This window comes from Pempheris klunzingeri, chromosome 17 (assembly GCF_042242105.1).
Source record: "Pempheris klunzingeri isolate RE-2024b chromosome 17, fPemKlu1.hap1, whole genome shotgun sequence".
NCBI lineage: Eukaryota > Metazoa > Chordata > Actinopteri > Acropomatiformes > Pempheridae > Pempheris > Pempheris klunzingeri.
This window is the reverse complement of record NC_092028.1, coordinates 12,593,347-12,611,278: the sequence shown is the minus strand read 5'-3', so window position 1 is coordinate 12,611,278 and position 17,932 is coordinate 12,593,347. Positions and strand designations below refer to the sequence as shown.

General features: G+C 41.8%; 1 protein-coding gene across 1 annotated transcript; it reads left to right on the top strand.

The window, feature by feature from the left end:
- Nucleotides 1-808: 808 nt before the first annotated feature.
- On the top strand, nucleotides 809-17,608 carry ciita (class II, major histocompatibility complex, transactivator). Its single transcript, XM_070848648.1, has 21 exons — nucleotides 809-828; nucleotides 5,848-5,910; nucleotides 8,478-8,522; nucleotides 8,678-8,737; nucleotides 9,305-9,397; nucleotides 9,592-9,657; nucleotides 11,246-11,422; nucleotides 11,510-11,560; nucleotides 11,756-11,869; nucleotides 11,968-12,027; nucleotides 12,142-12,359; nucleotides 12,467-13,821; nucleotides 14,115-14,651; nucleotides 15,148-15,327; nucleotides 15,451-15,522; nucleotides 15,626-15,706; nucleotides 15,848-15,931; nucleotides 16,055-16,138; nucleotides 16,285-16,368; nucleotides 16,753-16,836; nucleotides 16,972-17,608. Exons 2-21 carry the CDS (start codon nucleotides 5,856-5,858, stop codon nucleotides 17,045-17,047), a joined length of 3,576 nt encoding a protein of 1,191 aa, XP_070704749.1. The 5' UTR covers nucleotides 809-828; nucleotides 5,848-5,855; the 3' UTR covers nucleotides 17,048-17,608.
- The last annotated feature ends 324 nt before the right edge of the window (nucleotides 17,609-17,932 follow it).

The window sequence follows — 17,932 nt, the reverse complement described above, 5'->3', positions numbered from 1 at the left end:
TAGAACTGCTGAGAGGTGTGGATTCAGTGCACAAGCCATTAAGTGATAATGAAAGAGTGTATGAGGGGAATTTGGAGGGTGAGAAGGAGTGGTTAGAGCAGGTAGAGGAGGCAGCTAGAAGGATAGCTGTCCCTCTGTGGCAGCACTGGGACAGAGGACGGAGGATGTTGCTGCCTTTGGTTCCTTGTAATAACACTGACTGTGCACCAAATGAAAATGCAGCAATAGACAGGGACGCACAGTGCCCTGTTTTGAATATGGAAGAGGAAACAGATCTTGCAATCGCTTTCAGGACTCTAGATTTATTTGCTCTCAACTTTGACTGCACCAAGGCAGAGATTACAGACCCAAGCTTCAGACTGGATACAGAAGGAACCACTGGCGCGCCACAAGGCCTCTATTTCTCTACATACGACAGCTTGGCGTCAACTGGATTGAACACGGATCATTTTGAAATCTTTGAGGCAGCAAAAAATGCCTCACCTGTTCAAGCCTATGCAGCAACAGACGCAAACAACAACATCACAGATGTCTGCGGGATAACTGACAGGACAGCAGACACAACTGGGGACTCGCTCTGTTTGACAGGAGACATGCAATGTGGCACAGACGCAGGATTTACAGAAGACTTTGCACATTTATTTTCTCTCTGCACACCTAAAGACACTCATACTGGCGCACAAGATAACTCATTTTGCTCAAACACAGACCAGAGCATGACATTAGGTGTTTTACACGACACAGAAGATGTTTTCAGGACTGCTTATAGTGCAAAAACAGACTTCCATGAGAATAAAGAGGACAAGGAGAGGCTGGATTCAGACTGGGGTGAGTTTGCACTCTATCATCACACAGTATCATGTCCCATGTTACCTTCGTCAAAGCCTTGATTTCATGATTGTTTGGGTGCCACCATTGCACTGCAAGAAACGTGTTTACTGTCCAGGATCTGTAGGTGCTTTCCATGTTCCTTTCACCCAAAATCACAAAATGAAAGTGAAATCTGTCCTTGAATGACATAGTTGAGGCAGACAGTATTTCTTACCTGTTCTAATTAAATTTCTGGACAGGGTTTGGTGATTAATGTGTCTTACTTTCAGTTTCATTTTGACTTATATCCAAGCCAGAAAAAATCAGAGGATGTGGCCCAGCCTCCTGCTCTAAATAAACAGACTGGCACCAACACAGAGCTGTGTTACCCATCTGTTAGGAGGACAGAGTTTTAAACCTCTGATGACAAAATTCCGTGTATTTGAAAACCCATTTAGGGGACTATACTGTACTCTTAATATTTAACATCAATGCCTTTGTTGGCCCTTAAAAAAAAAAACTTCAGTGATCCATTGCAAGAACCAGACACAGGATTTCAAGTGTTAAACAACTGATGTTCATTTTGCAAGTTGGTGTGAACTGGATGCTAAGCAGCCATGATGGGCATTGCTGTGGGAAACTTGCTACCGTATCAGTGTAAATAACACAAGGTTTTGGCAGAGAACAGTGAATGTTTGTTTGGCCCCCTGGAAAATGCTGTAATAGGACTGAATTACAAGGGTGGAGCTTGACTGGCTTCGCTTAAGGGTGAGACCTATTGAGATCTCTCTCTTTCTAGTCAAAGGTTATTAAATATGCGAATGTCTACCAGCATTTAGCTTAGAAATGTTTTACCTTTATTCTCCTAGTCAGTTAATGGCATTACAGCTTTGAAACCAACAGGTAGAATCACTGAGTCACCTTCTCAGGAACTGAAGTCCTTCGCTCCTCTCATTGTCTTTCCTACCACCTCACTGTCTGCCATTTTGCTCATTCTGTCCAAACTCTCCCCTTTCTTTACTCCCCCAGGATAGAAGACCACATGTTTTGTTACTGAGTGGATATGTGTGTGTGTGTGTGTGTGTGTGTGTGTGTGCACATGCATACTTAAAGTGTTTCTTTTTTGTGTGTAGGTGGACCAACAGGTATAAATTGTTTGTGCGTAGCACATAATACATCATTTATATGATTGGCACTGATAAACAGGTAGAGCAGGTGCTTTCCGCTCCATAGCGAAAACCCCCCATGTTTCCTTGTCCACAGTAAGAGCTGAGAGGTGGAGAAGAGGGAGGTGTGGTTTTTCATGAGTTGTATTGTGGACACACCGGTAGTCCAGGTCTCAACAATGGACATCAAACAATAGGAGCATAATATTCCACATGGAAGGCTGAAGGCATCTCACAGGCAAAGAGTGCTCAGAAAGCAAAAGACATACTGCATGTGTCTGTGTGGAGTTTGGTAGAGCTGTTACTCAAGTAGCACAGGATAAAGAAGAAAAAGGACGAAAATGATGGAGGAGAGAGGAAGTGACAGACCACCTAATAACAGTAATAGAGTAATAACCATTATACTTACATGAATTACATTTGATTTAAAGTAAAAATCAAGTACTAATAGAGTCGTAATAACTAATTACTGCCAGGAACATGCACAAATGATGACTTTTTGGGTCAGGTCTGGGCTCTCTTCACTCGATTTATTGTTCCAAAGCCGAAACTCCAGTTTGGTCTAACCTCACCATGCCTGCCAACCCATCCGCCATATCGTGGCATTGCCGTAGGCGTAGATAGGCAGAGTGAAAGTAAAACAAACGTGTGTTGTTAGACCGAGCAGGTTACGCGCGCAGAGTGGAAGCAGGGGTCATTTGAGGAGACTGCGTATGAGGCGGCTGACTAAGAGTTTACCGCACAGGGAGCATACATCAGGAGTTTTGCGGACCTGTGCATCATCCAGTGAGGGCAGGTAAATGTTTTCCAGCTCTGATGGGGAAGTTTGGGCGCGTCTATCCAAAGTGCGCAAGCATGGATAGGAAAGATGTCGGAGGTCTTCACTTTCATCCACAGTTCTTTTATGTATAAGAGCCTGTTTGCTGTGACTTCAAGTTGTTTTAGTCGATTTTTTTTTTTATCATTTGCATCATTAGGCATCAGGATGAATAAAATAGAATTCTGACATGAAATCTGATTTTTTATTTTATGTTGTTTTGCCTTTAGATAACCTTAATTATGGCCAAAAGTTAGCATCGGTTTGATATGCTCTGTGTTGTTATGCTTCTGTTCTTTTAAAAGTGATGTTTATATGAATTTAGACTCAAAAACGTTCAGCCATCCTTAATGCGAGTGAACTCCATTACGCACGCGTCCGTCTGCCCACCAGCATGTCGCTAGTGTGTGCTTTAATAAACAAGGTGCGAAGTCGGGGGAAATCAGTGGAAACAGGGTATTTGTGGGGACTTCCAGTCAAGTGAAAATAAATCATTTCATTGTTAAGACTCACTGCTTTTGTCAGAATGACTGTGTGTAGAAGACCATGAGCACATGGAGCAGCAGCAAGGGATTTTACGCACTCAGGGGTGAAGGGGTTTAACAATATTTAAGGCTTTTCTTTGCTTGTGTAGCTTCTCACCTTGGCCATGCTTTGTGCAGCTTGAAATGCAGTATGTGTTTGTTTTTATTGTGACATCACAGGCAAGATGGCGTGTTTAAGTACCTTGTACCTTTTTATTTTGGCCTCACTTCCTTGAGCATGGGCTAAAATAGCATGAACAACTGGTTTATTAATCTTAATCTGTGCAGCAAGTGTTACAAGAAACAATGTATACATTTCCATGGTGTGGGGCACATTCGAGATTTTTTTACAAGTATAGAGATGAAAGTCCACCGCAGGTGCAGCACATCCGTGTTCTGGCTATCAGTCATTGTGATGTTGTGATGAGTTTTATTCAGGCGTAACTGCAGTACTTGTCTCGTCTGGGATAAATCTTCTTATTCGGAGATTATTTAATTCTGGCCTGTTTCTCCAAAAACATGAAGGAGAAGCTATGGTAGTGTACACATTCTGAAATTTCCAGAAATCTGGAAAGAGACAAGAAAACATGCAAACAGGGGGGGGTCAGGTTTAGTGTCATCAGCAGGCCCAGTAGAGCATCCGGTCTACAAATAACGCTCACATTTAGAAAGCTTTTGAAGTGTATTTCTGATATTGTGCAAGCTCATTTATAAGTCAGTGAAGTTTTCTTTTGGATCTTACAGTTATCTCAATGGCTGATTATTTTAGATAGATAAGAATCAATGCAGTGAGAGAAAAAAAGGGCATTTTAATTTCATTCATTTGGACCTGCACAACCCAGGCAGCTGCTGATCTAATCGCACAACCTGCTGCAGCATGTGTAACAGGGCGGCAAACAACACACCTGCCATTGCATTGGGCAGGAGAGGACGTCTGCCAATGCCATCTGGACCCCAAACCAATCCTAAACGTTAAAAGCTGTATGGCCCAAATACCTGTGTCCAGTTTCCTTTACATTTTTCATCCGGTGCAGCCTCCAGAGTGGTCTGAGCATTGTGTGTGGGGAGGGATGGCCACACGCTCCTTTGCTCCAAAAACGTCACAGTGTGAAACAACCCCTATACTTGAATTATAACTAAACATTTAGGATTGCAGGATTCGTCCATGATGAAGCCGACAGACTGATGTCTGTATGACAAGTCATGATCCTACTTGGGGACAAAAGGATTTAGAATGATCAAAGGATGCACAAACTGTCTGCTTTTTTCAGCCCAATGTTAAAATGTTGTAGCTTTACCTCTGGTTGATACAATGATTGTAATGATCAAAAATATTACGGTGAGTAACCTCTCTTCCTGTCTGTCTTTGAAGCTTTCGAGCTTGAGCTTGTTTGCATGATGACTTACTTTCGTTCTCAAATAGGATGGTATTATGACACACATATGTATGCATTGCAAGGGAAAGTGAAGAGATATTGCAGAAAAACCAAATCACAGCAGGAGGACTTGTAGCAAAACTGTCGCACAAATCTCGAGGTGTCACGGCACTGAACAAACTCTTTGTTGTTGTGTGTTCATTCTTACTTCCTTCACTCTTTACACAGTTCAATTCTCCTCCTCGTTCCCTTCCTCGTTTTATTGCCTCACCTTCTTCTATAATCTCTAATAGCTGCTTTTATATTATTGTTATTTTTCATTACATTGTTAACCCCTTAGTCACTGGGACGCCCAGTTCAAATCGCTTCTTTAAAGCCATATGCTGAAGTTGTGCTCCTCTGAGAGACCAACAAAGAAACAAATCCATACGGAACAATCTAACCTCTATTTATTTAACTGTTCAGGGGGCGATTTTGACATTGGCACCAGCTACAGTAAAAAAAAAAAAATTCTACTCCTGCTCACAAACATGAGAATAAAAGCTATTTGGCATATTTCTTCCGACTTAGAAATTTAAGAGAGCTCTGGAGTTCAACTTGTTAGGAGAAGCTTGTGGGTAGCTGCAGTATGGAGACGTGCATGCACACATGTGAGACCTGAAGGTGTGTGTTTGTGTTTGAGAAACTCCACACTCAAACTCATAGGCCACAAATGCACACACACACTAAGTACACATAAGCACATGAGTATGAATGAGTCATTTGATATGTTTAAATGTAAATGGTAAACTGACGGCAATATTATATCAGTATATTTTAGGCTTACAACTACTCAAAGCGCTTCACAGTGCAGTTTGTGTGTGTGTGTGTGTGTGTGTGTGTGTGTGTGTGTGTGTGTGTGTGTGTGTGTGTGTCTGTCTTCTTTGCTTTAAGTTGACAGTCTAAATGTAATTTTTTGGTTGTTATCCTGTGTCTGATGAAGGTTTTTTTTTTTTTTTACCTCTGAAGCAGAGTTCCAGGAAAAATAACTTGGCAATAATAATGTTATGTTCAAATTATTTATTGATTATTTATTTAAGTCCTCATGCATCAATAGTGTAATTTTCATTCATTCGTCGCTTCATTTTTTTCATTCTATGTGTGTGTCCTATCAGGTACCAAGATGCAGGAAGTGGATCAGGACCCGTTCCTCACTCTTGACTTGGGAGATCTGCCAGGTTAGTATTGTTTGAGTTTGAATTTCTCATCTAGGATGTAGAAAGGAGCACCGTAGAATGGTTTTACATGAGCCATCGCACTGATTACACAGAAAGCTACTGTAGTTTGCTACTTGTGGAACATTAATATACAGTTGCAAGAAAAAGTATGTGAACCCTTTGGGATTACTTGGATTTCTGCATAAATTGGTCATAAAATATGTTCTGATCTTCATCTAAGTCACATCACTAGACAAACACAGTCTGCTTAAATTAATATCGCACAAAAAATTACAAGTTTTCATGTTTTTATTGAACACAACATGTAAACATTCACAGTGCAGGGTGGAAAAAGTATGTGAACCTTTGGATTTAATAACTGGTTGACCCTCCTTTGGCAGCAATAACCTCAACCAAACGTTTCCTGTAGTTGCAGATCAGACCTGCACAACGGTCAGGAGGAATTTTGGACCATTCCTCTGTACAAAACTATTTCAGTTCAGCAATATTCTTGGGATGTCTGGTGTGAATCGCTCTCTTGAGGTCATGCCACAGCATCTCAATCGGGTTGAGGTCAGGACTCTGACTGGGCCACTCCAGAAGGCGTATTTTCTTCTGTTGAAGCCATTCTGTTGTTGATTTACTTCCATGCTTTGGGTCGTTGTCCTGTTGCATCACCCATCCTCTGTTGAGCTTCAGTTGGCAGACAGATGGTCTTAAGTTTTCCTGCAAAATGTCTTGATAAACTTGGGAATTCATTTTTCCGTCGATGACAGCAATCCGTCCAGGCCCTGAGGCAGCAAAGCAGCCCCAAACCATGATGCCCCCTCCACCATATTTCACAGTTGGGATGAGGTTTTGGTGTTGGTGTGCTGTGCATTTTTTTCTCCACACATAGCGTTGTGTGTTCCTTCCAAACAACTCAATTTTGGTTTCATCTGTCCACAGAATATTTTGCCAGTAGTGCTGTGGAACATCCAGGTGCTCTTTTGCAAATTTCAGACGTGCAGCAATGTTTTTTTTGGACAGCAATGGCTTCCTCCGTGGTGTCCTCCCATGAACTCCATTCTTGTTTAATGTTTTACTTATTGTAGATTTGTCAACAATAATGTTAGCATGTGCCAGAGATTTCTGTAAGTCTTTAACTGACACTCTAGGATTCTTCTTCACCTCATTGAGCATTCTGCACTGTGCTCTCACAGTCATCTTTACAGGACGACCACACCTAGGGAGAGTAGCAACAGTGCTGAACTTTCTCCATTTGCTTCATTTGCTTTTAGAGATACTTTTGTAACCCTTTCCAGCTTCATGCAAGTCAACAATTCTTGATCGTAGATCTTCTGAGAGCTCTTTTGTGCGAGGCACGGTTCACATCAGGCAATGCCTCTTGAGAACAGCAAACTCAAAACTGGTGTGTGTTTTTTATAGGGCAGGGCAGCTTTAACCAACACATCCAATCTCATCACATTGATTGGACTCCAGGTTGGCTGACTCCTGGCTCCAATTAGCTCTTGGAGAAGCCATTAGCCTAGGGGTTCACATACTTTTTCCACCCTGCACTGTTAATGTTTACATGTTGTGTTCAATAAAAACATGAAAACTTATAATTTTTTGTGCGGTATTAGTTTAAGCAGACTTTGTTTGTCCAGTGATGTGACTTAGATGAAGATCAGAACATATTTTATGACCAATTTATGCAGAAATCCAAGTAATCCCAAAGGGTTCACATACTTTTTCTTGCAACTGTATAATTTCTCATAATATATCAGTGACTGTCTGAGCCCTTTAAGAAGTAGATAAAAACTCACTAAAGATGAAGAAGTAAGTGAAGCTCCTGCTGCCCTTACCCCATTTTATCCAAAATATCAAACAAAGATATATTCACATGCAAGATTCACTGATATAGCGTTAAAGAAAATATAGTAGATATGACCTCACACCTGTCACTGCCAAGTGTTCAACCTCAGCCTTTTCTGTTATTCCAACAGTTGTAGCTGCATCTGACTATCTAGTAAAGTAGCCCAGATATTCTCTATGACTCCAATTGAAGGCTGCAGCATCTGGACCTTTGCTCCCTCTGATCTGGGATGTTTTCTACCTGTAAAGCTTTTAACAAATCTCACAGTACAGTCAGTACAACTCAAAAACATTATAATTAAGACTTGCTGAGTTTAGGAAAGTATCCCCAGAAACAGACATGTAGGTAGGTCCAGAGGTGGCAAACTTACATACGTATAGATACTAGTGTAAAAAAGAAAGTATCTGGTATAAGTAAAAGTACTGAACTCTTTTCGCTCAAAATATGCTCCGTCTGCAATGTTCACATTTTCTCCATTGTCGAGTTTACTTCTCTTTTCTGTTTTGTCTTGTTATGTCCGTCGTGCGTGACGTGTTTATCGTATTGTATCATATAGGTTGAAATCAAACAAAAATTGAAAAGTAATGAAGTATTTGTACTTCTTTACTTCCCACCTCTGTGAACGTCCAATGAATTGTGAAACTCAAATGGTTCATGAGCAAATATGAATGAAAGATAGGAAAGTAAACAGTTGCACATTGTCTGATAATGCTCATTATTTGTGTTTTAGATGATTTATCTGAATACCTGAATGACGATTGCCTGAGGACCCTGGGTAAGTCGCAACCAAACTTACGCACACATATTTTCTCCATTTACAGTGCACAGTAAGTAATAACACACTAAATAGTGATCTATCAGATGACTCACACACATGAACCTGCATATTGAAGTGTGGACATCTACTGTCTCCCTCTGTAAACACAATAGATGTAGATGTGCTCTTTGGTGATCCATGGTTGAATAGCGGGACTGGAGGAAACAGCGACAGTAAGGATCTCCTCATTTTATTGTGCACAAAAATGTTCCCCCACAGCGGATGAATAATATAGACAGATACACTGAACCATATAGATAACCCCTCTTTCTTTTTTTTTAAGATATTGCAATGCATTAATCATATGTCCACAGCTCATGACTGACCTGCACTAATCCCAAACATAAGTAACATCACCATACTGTCCATTTCTTTGAATATGTGTTCAATCATGTATCCATATAACAATTGAAACATAAAATATTGCCTTATTCGTTGTAATAACAATGCTTTAAGTTTTTACATTTCTGTCACCTTCAGCTAATTTGCAAGAGAGGGTTTATAAATTCAGTATTTTTTTTTTTTTTTTTTAACAAATTGGGTTTTAATAAGGTCAGTAGAGAAACACATTTTTCATGTATTGTTTAGTTTTATTGTTTATTCACATGGAGAGGCCATACAAGAAACAATTTCCTTGGTGATGTTTCTTGTCACAGTTTTACCCTGTATCATGTTTGTTTAATTTAATACTGAAAGTCCTACTTCACTGACTTTTTTACATCCTCTTTCATGCTCTTCAGGTGACAGTCCCATGCCATTAGAGCCGCCCGGGCAAGGCAGCCAACAGAAGAAGCACAAACTACCAGACAAAGCAAAGGGCAGGAGAAAAAAAGGTAGACAATCAGCCATAACTAGAACCCACAAATTGCAGCACAGCATCTTCTCAGTGCTGTGAAAACTATCCTGATCGCTTCTTTGTCATAGAAAACCTCATGTAGCCTGAACATTCTGCAAGGCTGAACTGAAGCACCTCTTTTACTTGCCTGTGTAGCAAGTTTACATGTCTATTTATATTTTTCCTCCTTAGATCCTCAGCCACCACAAAGCACTGAGGAGAACACATCATCTAGTCCAAAAAAGCGAAAGAAACCAGGTGACTTACCGAGACTTTCTGTTAACTATTTGCGCTTTAGATATGGGACACTGAAATATTTAACCTGCACGGTATCGTGATGGCCCCAAGCCTATCTCATGGCTAATGCTTTATCGTTGTCCTGTTCACTTTTTATTACTCCAAAACAGAGTCCAGATGCTTGTGGTAAAACAATCCTCAAATCAGTTTGCATTAATTCTAAAAAGGAAAGTTTATAATAGAAGCCATGTTTGGAATTGGTGCACAGAGAATTTGGATGATATGCATATTTACTGTGAACATTACTCTTTCTACTTCACTGCAATGATCTGGTAGCAATGGTGGGTATTTTCTACTGAGTTTTTAAACAGACCTACAATATTTACAAGATTATGCATGTTTTAGCCCATTTACCACAAATCACTTAAACTTGACATCACAGCTCACTATTTTACAGGCCATGACGCTGTGTTTTTAGAAATCTTGATGTATTTGGTCTGCAGTTTCAGGCAGCTATTGGTTTCTATTCATATCAGTGCATTTGAAAAGCAATCCATCGCATTTTTTCAAAATGCCGTCATTGCCGTGAGTGGTGCAGGTTTTTCAAATTGCTCCGTACCTAAAATCCATTACCATGCAACAATAATGCAACAAGGAGAAAAATAATGCAGACTTGATGTTCACTGCTATAAATCAAAACAAGCTACAAGAGTGTGATTGCCGCTTTTCATATTGTACATTAGAAAGAATGGAAACCAATGGCTGCTTGATACAGTGGGGAAATTGCATAAAAACATCTAAACCTATACAACATGTGTTAAAAGATGATCAGCAAAAAATGTTAAGTAAATATCAATTGTAGTTTAGAAGCTAAAACTTGCCAGAACAGTGGAATTGTCCTTTTAAAAACAGCACTTTCTTTTTAAAAAGCTCCACAGGACCAATTACCATCTCTGGTCTTCAGTGTCATTTTCATACTGATGGTTCTCGTTCTTTTCTTCATGTGAGATTGAAGCTAAAATTAACTAAAATCTGGGACCAGATCAACACTGTAGTTTTATCTATAAATAAAAACTCATTTTGCATACGAGCTAAATCATGATAGGCTGCAGTAGTAACATTAGACTCGTGGGTGAAAGGGATGTTGGTTGACTTGGTTCCTTCATGGCACTCGAATACAGTTCAAGAAACAGGAAGTATACATTTTGTAGACATCAGATAAGAGCTCGCATAGACGAGCCAAAAGGGGAACTCTCACACTTCCCCCATGTGATTTTTGCTCTTTTAAGATGTATCATTTAGTTGGCAGAATAATGGAACTCTTACAACATAAGGTCTTGACAGTCACTTACTGTGTGCAGTTATAATGCCCAGTGCAATCCGTCTTCTTCTGCTGCCCACTGAGCTGCTCGTTTCAGCTTGTTATATCAGCAGTTATGAGATTCAATTATGACCCGAAACCTTTGACGAGAAATCCTTTGTTGCAGTATGTCCTTGGAAAGTAAATCATCAGCTTGTTTTCTTTGTTCAACCTCCCTTTCATGATACGGTCAAAGTTAACAAAACCTATTGGCAGAGAATGATAAAACTGTTTTCACTTTGTGTCCAGTGGAGACGGAGGGCCTCTCGATCACTCCACCAAGGATCGTTCACCTCCATCCCTCCATTCAGTTTATCACCATCCCAGACAATCCGCAATACCAGCTCATTCAGACAGTGAGGCTCTCTCCTCCAGTTATTACACTCCCGCTCCCCAATACAGCTGCCACCCCTACTTACATATTAGGTGAGTAAAGTATTCAACGCTGATATCTTTTCTATTGCAAATATACTATATCAACAGTACATACTCCAACCTCTTTTTCTAATATAGTTCCTGCTACCTCGCCACCCTCAAAATGCCAAGTGCCACCCCTGTCCCCAGGTGAGTGCTTTAGTGTGTGTGTGTGTTCTGGTCTCTATTTCATGTGCATGAATGCAGAGATCTCATACAGGCATTGTTTTGTAGCTTATTGTTCCACAGTTACAGTTTTGGTTCTGCCTTTTAAGCAACAGCACAGCAACCACCAGCTGTATGTGCGAATGAAGACTATTCATTTTTCTTCTCTCGTGTTTGTAGTGGACGGTGCAGTAGCACCAATCCAAATGAGCTCATCCCCACCAGGATCGCTGTCAGACACTGCTAGCAAAGCCATGTCTCCTCCTTGTGCCTTGCCCCAGTCCCCCAGTAATGGTGAGAATCAGTATCTATCTCATTTCTTTCTCTTTGTATGTAAATTATCCTGCAAAGTTAATGCCATGTAACAAATATCATGGCATGCTGCATTTCAGAGGTGTCTACATGTAAGGAGCCACCTCTTCCTCAGTCTCCCACTGTCCTTGATATTCCACGTAAGTTACCACATGCTTTTACTCCTCTTCTCTGCTTTGATATAAATTTTCCCAAAGGTACAAATGGTCTTTTGTTGCTAAGCAGTTTGGCATTCAATTGTGTTTGTCTTTCAGAGGTTGTGAAGGACTACATTCAGGAAGCTAAAGCCCATATGAGTAAAACCTGCCAGGATATGGAGGCAGGCCTGAGTCTGACCTCTCATTATGTGGAGGTCCAGTTGAGCCAAAGAGAGATTTTTCGCTCTGGAAAAAACACCAACAAATTCCTGGAAAAGGAGCTAATCATCATGGGTGATACAGATCGGCAAAAATGCTTGTTGGTGCGGAATCAGGTAAGTTTAACTTTTATTGGATAGAAAGACATTTTTATGACTTGTTTGATTCTGACTGAATTCTGACTAAAACAGGTAAACCTACATGTTTATCTTTTTCAACTCAGATTTTCGAAGGCTCACACGAAGGCAAACCCAAACGATACATATTGCTACTTGGTCATGCTGGCATGGGAAAAACCACCCTGATCAAGAAGCTGTGTCTTGATTGGGCCGAAGACTGCATCCCACAGTTCGACTTTGTCTTCTTATTAGACGGCAAAGCACTCGCTTTAACTGAGCCGACCTTTAGCCTGCAAACCCTCCTTTTAAACCTCTCCTCCTCTGCCCCTGCCTGCATCGACCCCGAGGAAGTCTACGCTCAAATCCTTGCAGCGCCCAAGCGTGTGCTCATCATTTTTGATGGGTTTGATGAATTGCGGACGTATGAAATTCTACTCCAGACTCAAGAAAAAGACCTGACAACATCATTGCAGAGGGACAGTAAAGCACAAACCTACACAGTAAGGCAGTTGTACTCTGCCATCCTTCAGAGGGTCCTCCTCCCAGGCTGCACTCTTCTGCTCTCTACCCGACCAAGAGGCACTGCCAGCCAGTTACTCCGGCGGACAGACAGCCTTTTGGAGGTGTGTGGCTTCACCCCCACAGATTTAGAGGCATATTTGTCCCAGTACTTCACCGATCCGGACCTCAGAGAATCTGCTTTGGACAGCTTAAAAAACTGTAGCTATCTGCGTCTCCTCTGCTGGAACCCGGGACTGTGTCGGTTGGTCTGCTTGGTTTTAGAGCAGTTCAAAGGTTCGGCTGCCCTACCGAGGACTTTAACCGGACTCTGCCTTCAAGTGTGGCGTCTGAAAGTGGAAAATGATAGCAGGAGCACACATTCACAGGCCGAAGATCAAACCCAAATATCTGTGGAATCTGTAGACGAACAGCAGGCACAAATCTCAAGTAGTTCTCAACTGACAAGGTGTCCGAAAAATACAAGGTCCAGAGCACAGGCTAGCACTCGCACTCCCAACCAAAGAAGAAGGAGGAGAAAGATTAAAGAGGAAGATGAAACAAATGGAGGAGTGATGAAGAGTGTTGGCGGGGAAGCAGGCAGAATAGAGGAGAGCGAGTTTCTGTCCGAGCTGTGTTCTTTGGCATGGGAGGGGGTCAAAGCAAACTCCTCCAACCTCCCCACAGGACGGACCATATCTGCCAAACTTAAGGCTTTCGGCCACAGGACAGAGCTCTTCTCATCTTACCACCTGAGGACGAAGCAGGCTGTCTCGAGTGGTGAGAGAGACGGAGGAGGAGGAGGAGCGGCGACGGAGGAAGTGGGAGGAGGAGAGATGGGTGAAAGGAAGGGAAACGGAGGGAGGACGGATATAGCTGATGCCGGTGACGACCACATCCTGTTTTGGGCCAACCCTTTCCTTCAGAGTTACCTGGCAGGGGTTCATTTGTCTCTATCAAGGTAAGAGTTTCTTGAATGATCAGATAAAACAGTCGTCTTCCATGTTTGCATCAGAATAATGTGGATATGAGTTAAATGAGTTAATGTTAAATGAGAAATGGCGGACTGATTGAATTGAAGGCCTTGATGACGAAATCAATAATCTTCACTTGTAATCTGGCAAAGTAACTTCTATGTCCCCTGTCTGGTTAAAAATGAAAGAGCATCTGCCTTTCTGCCTGTTTTTTCTTTCTCTTTCACTACCCGCCCTTCTCTGGATTCCCCTGACTCTTTCACACGTTCTTTTTCACCAGGACCGTTTCAGACCGTTCATTCCTCCAGACCCTTCCTTTCCTGTCGGGCCCGAAGGGACGTCGGCGACCTCAAAGGGAGGAGTTCGAGCTTACTCAGCGATTTGCTGTCGGGCTCCTGTTTCACAGCATGACAGAGCTGCAGAGGCTTCACTCGTACACAGAGACAGCCTTTAGAGATATGGTGGTCTCCAAGCAGGCTTTAGTAACAAAACACCTTGAAGGTCTTTCACATGGTGACCTGAGCCCTGCCCAGGTCCTGGAGGCTTGCCACTATGTTTATGAGGCAAGTTCCACGCACGAGGATGCTAGCAGACACAGTCGCAGCCTACAATTAGTCGCTCACCTGGCAGCGAACCTTCCAGAAGACCTGACATTTCATGGAGTTCCACTCAACCCATCGGACGTGTTCGCTGTGCAGAATATTCTTGAAAGGGGAGGAACTGCAGGTAGAAGGTTCTGTTTGGATCTGGAGGATTCAGGGATACAGATCTCAGGACTCAGAGCACTGGTGGGGCTCGACAACATCAAAACATACAGGTAGGGGGTTGAGATCCACACATCCAAAAGCTGCTCCTCCACTTCTTCTCTAGAGATCTCAAACTTTTAAAACTCTGCCCTAGACAGCGCTTGTCTAATCATAGCTTAGCTAATGAGTGTAGGATAGGTGTGTTAAGCCTTGGTTTTATCCAGTCTACCTTTTTCCTTACCATACTTATAATACTAGGCCTAAGTAGCTTGAGCTGGTCACCGCCTAGAAGTGAGAAGCCTGCTTTTGTCTACTTCTGTACTAATATAAGGACCCAATGTTTAACTGCTAAGTCTGCCACTGTTATAATAGTAATCCAGTATGTGCCAAGCAAGAACAGAAAGCTCGACAGGCATAGCAACAGTAACTGAGGAAGAGGGCGAGGTTATTTCATTAGAAGTGACCCTGATTCACTCAAAGTGAGCTTTGCATTTTTTTCATCTATTCCTTCATTGGTGTCTGATGATGTTACATTGATACCAGTGTCAACCCTTGGGTGTCTCCTAGGGCATGCATTGCTGATGCCATCACCTTATGGGAGCAGCTAGAGCAGAGTGGCGAAGAGGGGCTCCTACAAGGGGCGGTGTCCAAGTTCAAGATCCACCCTCTGAAAGCCACACAGGTGTGTCACGTAGAGCACCTGGCAAAGCTGGTGAACATGCATATCCACAAGAGGCTGTCAGACAGGTAATACATGCACACACGCACACACACACACACACACACACACACACAAATGCTCAGTTATGCTTTGCAACATACAATCCACAGGTGCCCGGCAGCTGAAGTGTGTGTTGTGTTTACTTGTAGTTCCAGCCAGTCAGACTCTATCTTGGCAGAGGGAGTACCAGCTGTGAAAGAGCTACACAAACTGGAATTTGAGTGAGTGACTCTGACATTTGAGTGATGATGATGATGATGATGATGATGATGATGATGATGATGATGATGATGATGATGATGATGATATTGTCTTTCCCACTAGGCTCGGTCCAGAGGATGGTCCCCTGGCTCTTCCCAAGCTGTGGGAGCTCCTGCCAGGTCTACAGAACCTCCAGCACTTAGAGTAAATATACCAACCTTCACTTCTCGCTCCCTTTCAGCACACCAGTCTCTCTATGTTTATGTGTTTGTTTCTGGTGTCTGACAGTAGCTCTCTGTCTCTCTGTCTCTCTCTCTCTCTGTCTCTCTCTCTCTCCTCCTTCAGTCTAGAAAACAGTAAGATAGGGGACACAGGAGCGGAAAAACTGGCGCATGCTTTAGTCCCACTCTGCTTCCTGGAAATTCTCAAGTGAGTACAACATTTCGCAAATGGAAATATATATGCAAATCTATAAACTCACAATCATGTGGCTTGTAACATGGTACACATACAGTACGTGTGTTGAACTAAGCGTGTGCCCTCTGTTTTTAGTCTGTCACAGAATTGCATAGGGGACCAGGGGGTGAAGAAACTTGCAGCCACACTGAGGGTTCTGCCTAAACTGCACTGTTTAAGGTATATAATACGCGCACACACACACACACACACACACACACACACACGCACGCACATTCCTATAGAACAACAATACACAACGCCCAAAATGACACACTGTAAGCCCACATATTTTCACTTCCCTCTCCCTCTCTCTGTTTTTCTAGTCTGTACAGTAATGTGATTTCTGATGAAGGGGCAGAGAGTTTAGCAGCTGTCCTACCACACGTGGCTTCTCTCACCGACCTCGAGTAAGACTATATATGTCCAATTTAAATATGTGATTTCTGACTGTGTTTATTTATACACGGCCCTCATATCTGACTCTATATGCATCCCAGCAACAATTATCTCGTAGAAATACTAGTAGCTGTTTTTAAAACCTGTGTGTTTAAATTGAATTAGCAAGGAAATGTGTTGCGAAAGCTGTATTTTGTATGTAACCTTAAACACAGATAAAGATGAACTGGTGAAATATAATTAGACACAAGTAAACGTTGACCAGTTGATCTATTGGCCTGTAGTCACTAATATGTTGATAGGGTGATGTGTTTTACATGGATTTCTCTCAGTAGAAACAGCCTATACTTTAAAGAGATATTTAAAGTGTGAACCGTTTTGATTCTGTTTGACAGCGTGAAGTATAACAAGCTAACAGATGTTGGAGCGCAGAGCCTGGGAGTCAGTCTGAGAAGCTGTAAAAGGATGAAAACTTTGAGGTGAGAATCTGTGTGTGTGTGTGTGTCACTGCTACGTCCCATTCACTTTTTAGGCAAGGTGTTTAACTGCTCCACGACCAAATAACTAGAGTTGTGTTTTTGTCTCATTTCATTGTTAATCTCATCTCATCACAGGATGTGGAACCAGTGTATTCCGTACGGGGTGTTTGAGAGACTTCAGCGTCAGGACAACAGGATCCTTTGGCATTAGACCGATGCGAAACCTCTTTACTAAAAGGCCATGAGCTTTTTTTTTTTAAATCATGTATCTCATGCACACGTCTCATGTTTACACTACATAATACATTTTGTGAAACACGTATGCTTGAGAAATGGTAACAGGAATGAGGAGAAAGAGACAGTGCACTAAAATAAACCAAAATAGGAAACTTCTTTGCTGCTTTATCCAACAATCCACCTTGCCAGATTCTCTCAAAGATTTCACTCAGTGCTGCAAGGAAACAATAAATCCTTCCCTTCAGCACCACAGTGCAGCATGTGGGTTTGGGTGTATAGTAAAGCTTGATACAAATTCAAGAAGCACATTTGCACTGTAGTATAATGTTTGCTGCTTTTTTACTCTGCCATTCATACATTTTTTCTGTTTGATATCGTTGCCTGAGAGGCCCACTGTGTTGTATTTGATGTCTTTTTATTTGTTTGTGACAAAAACAGTGATCTTGTTTGCATTCCTTCTGTGGCTGTAAATCATGGATTGCTTAACAAACACTTTGCACTTTAATATAAATAAGATATTTCATATTGCCACGCACATTTTTTTTCCTGTCCTCTTTATCACTCATCATTTCAAGTTTTTTCAAATTCCTTCTGTTTATTAACAACTTCTTTTCACTTCCTTTCCAAAAAGTTTCTGTTCTCTGTTTTGAATCAAAATGACATTTAACACTGTAAGGGTGTCTACAAGTCTGCTTTCTGTATACTATTTGCTTTAAAGCCATATTTATTTGGTCAAAATGTTGCCGACTATGCAGAGTGAGAGCAAACTTTCCCTAATTGGATATCACAGTTGAAAAAAGTGGGGGGGGTACTAACTGTACTTACAGCAAATTTAGTTATTACCTGTTCCTTCTGGTAT

Coding starts and splice junctions, on each gene's coding strand:
- ciita (XM_070848648.1), top strand. CDS start 5,856: ATGCAGGAAGTGGATCAGGACCCGTTCCTCACTCTTGACTTGGGAGAT. Junction 5,911..8,477: donor TGACTTGGGAGATCTGCCAG/GTTAGTATTGTT, acceptor TTTGTGTTTTAG/ATGATTTATCTGAATACCTG. Junction 16,837..16,971: donor AAAAGGATGAAAACTTTGAG/GTGAGAATCTGT, acceptor ATCTCATCACAG/GATGTGGAACCAGTGTATTC.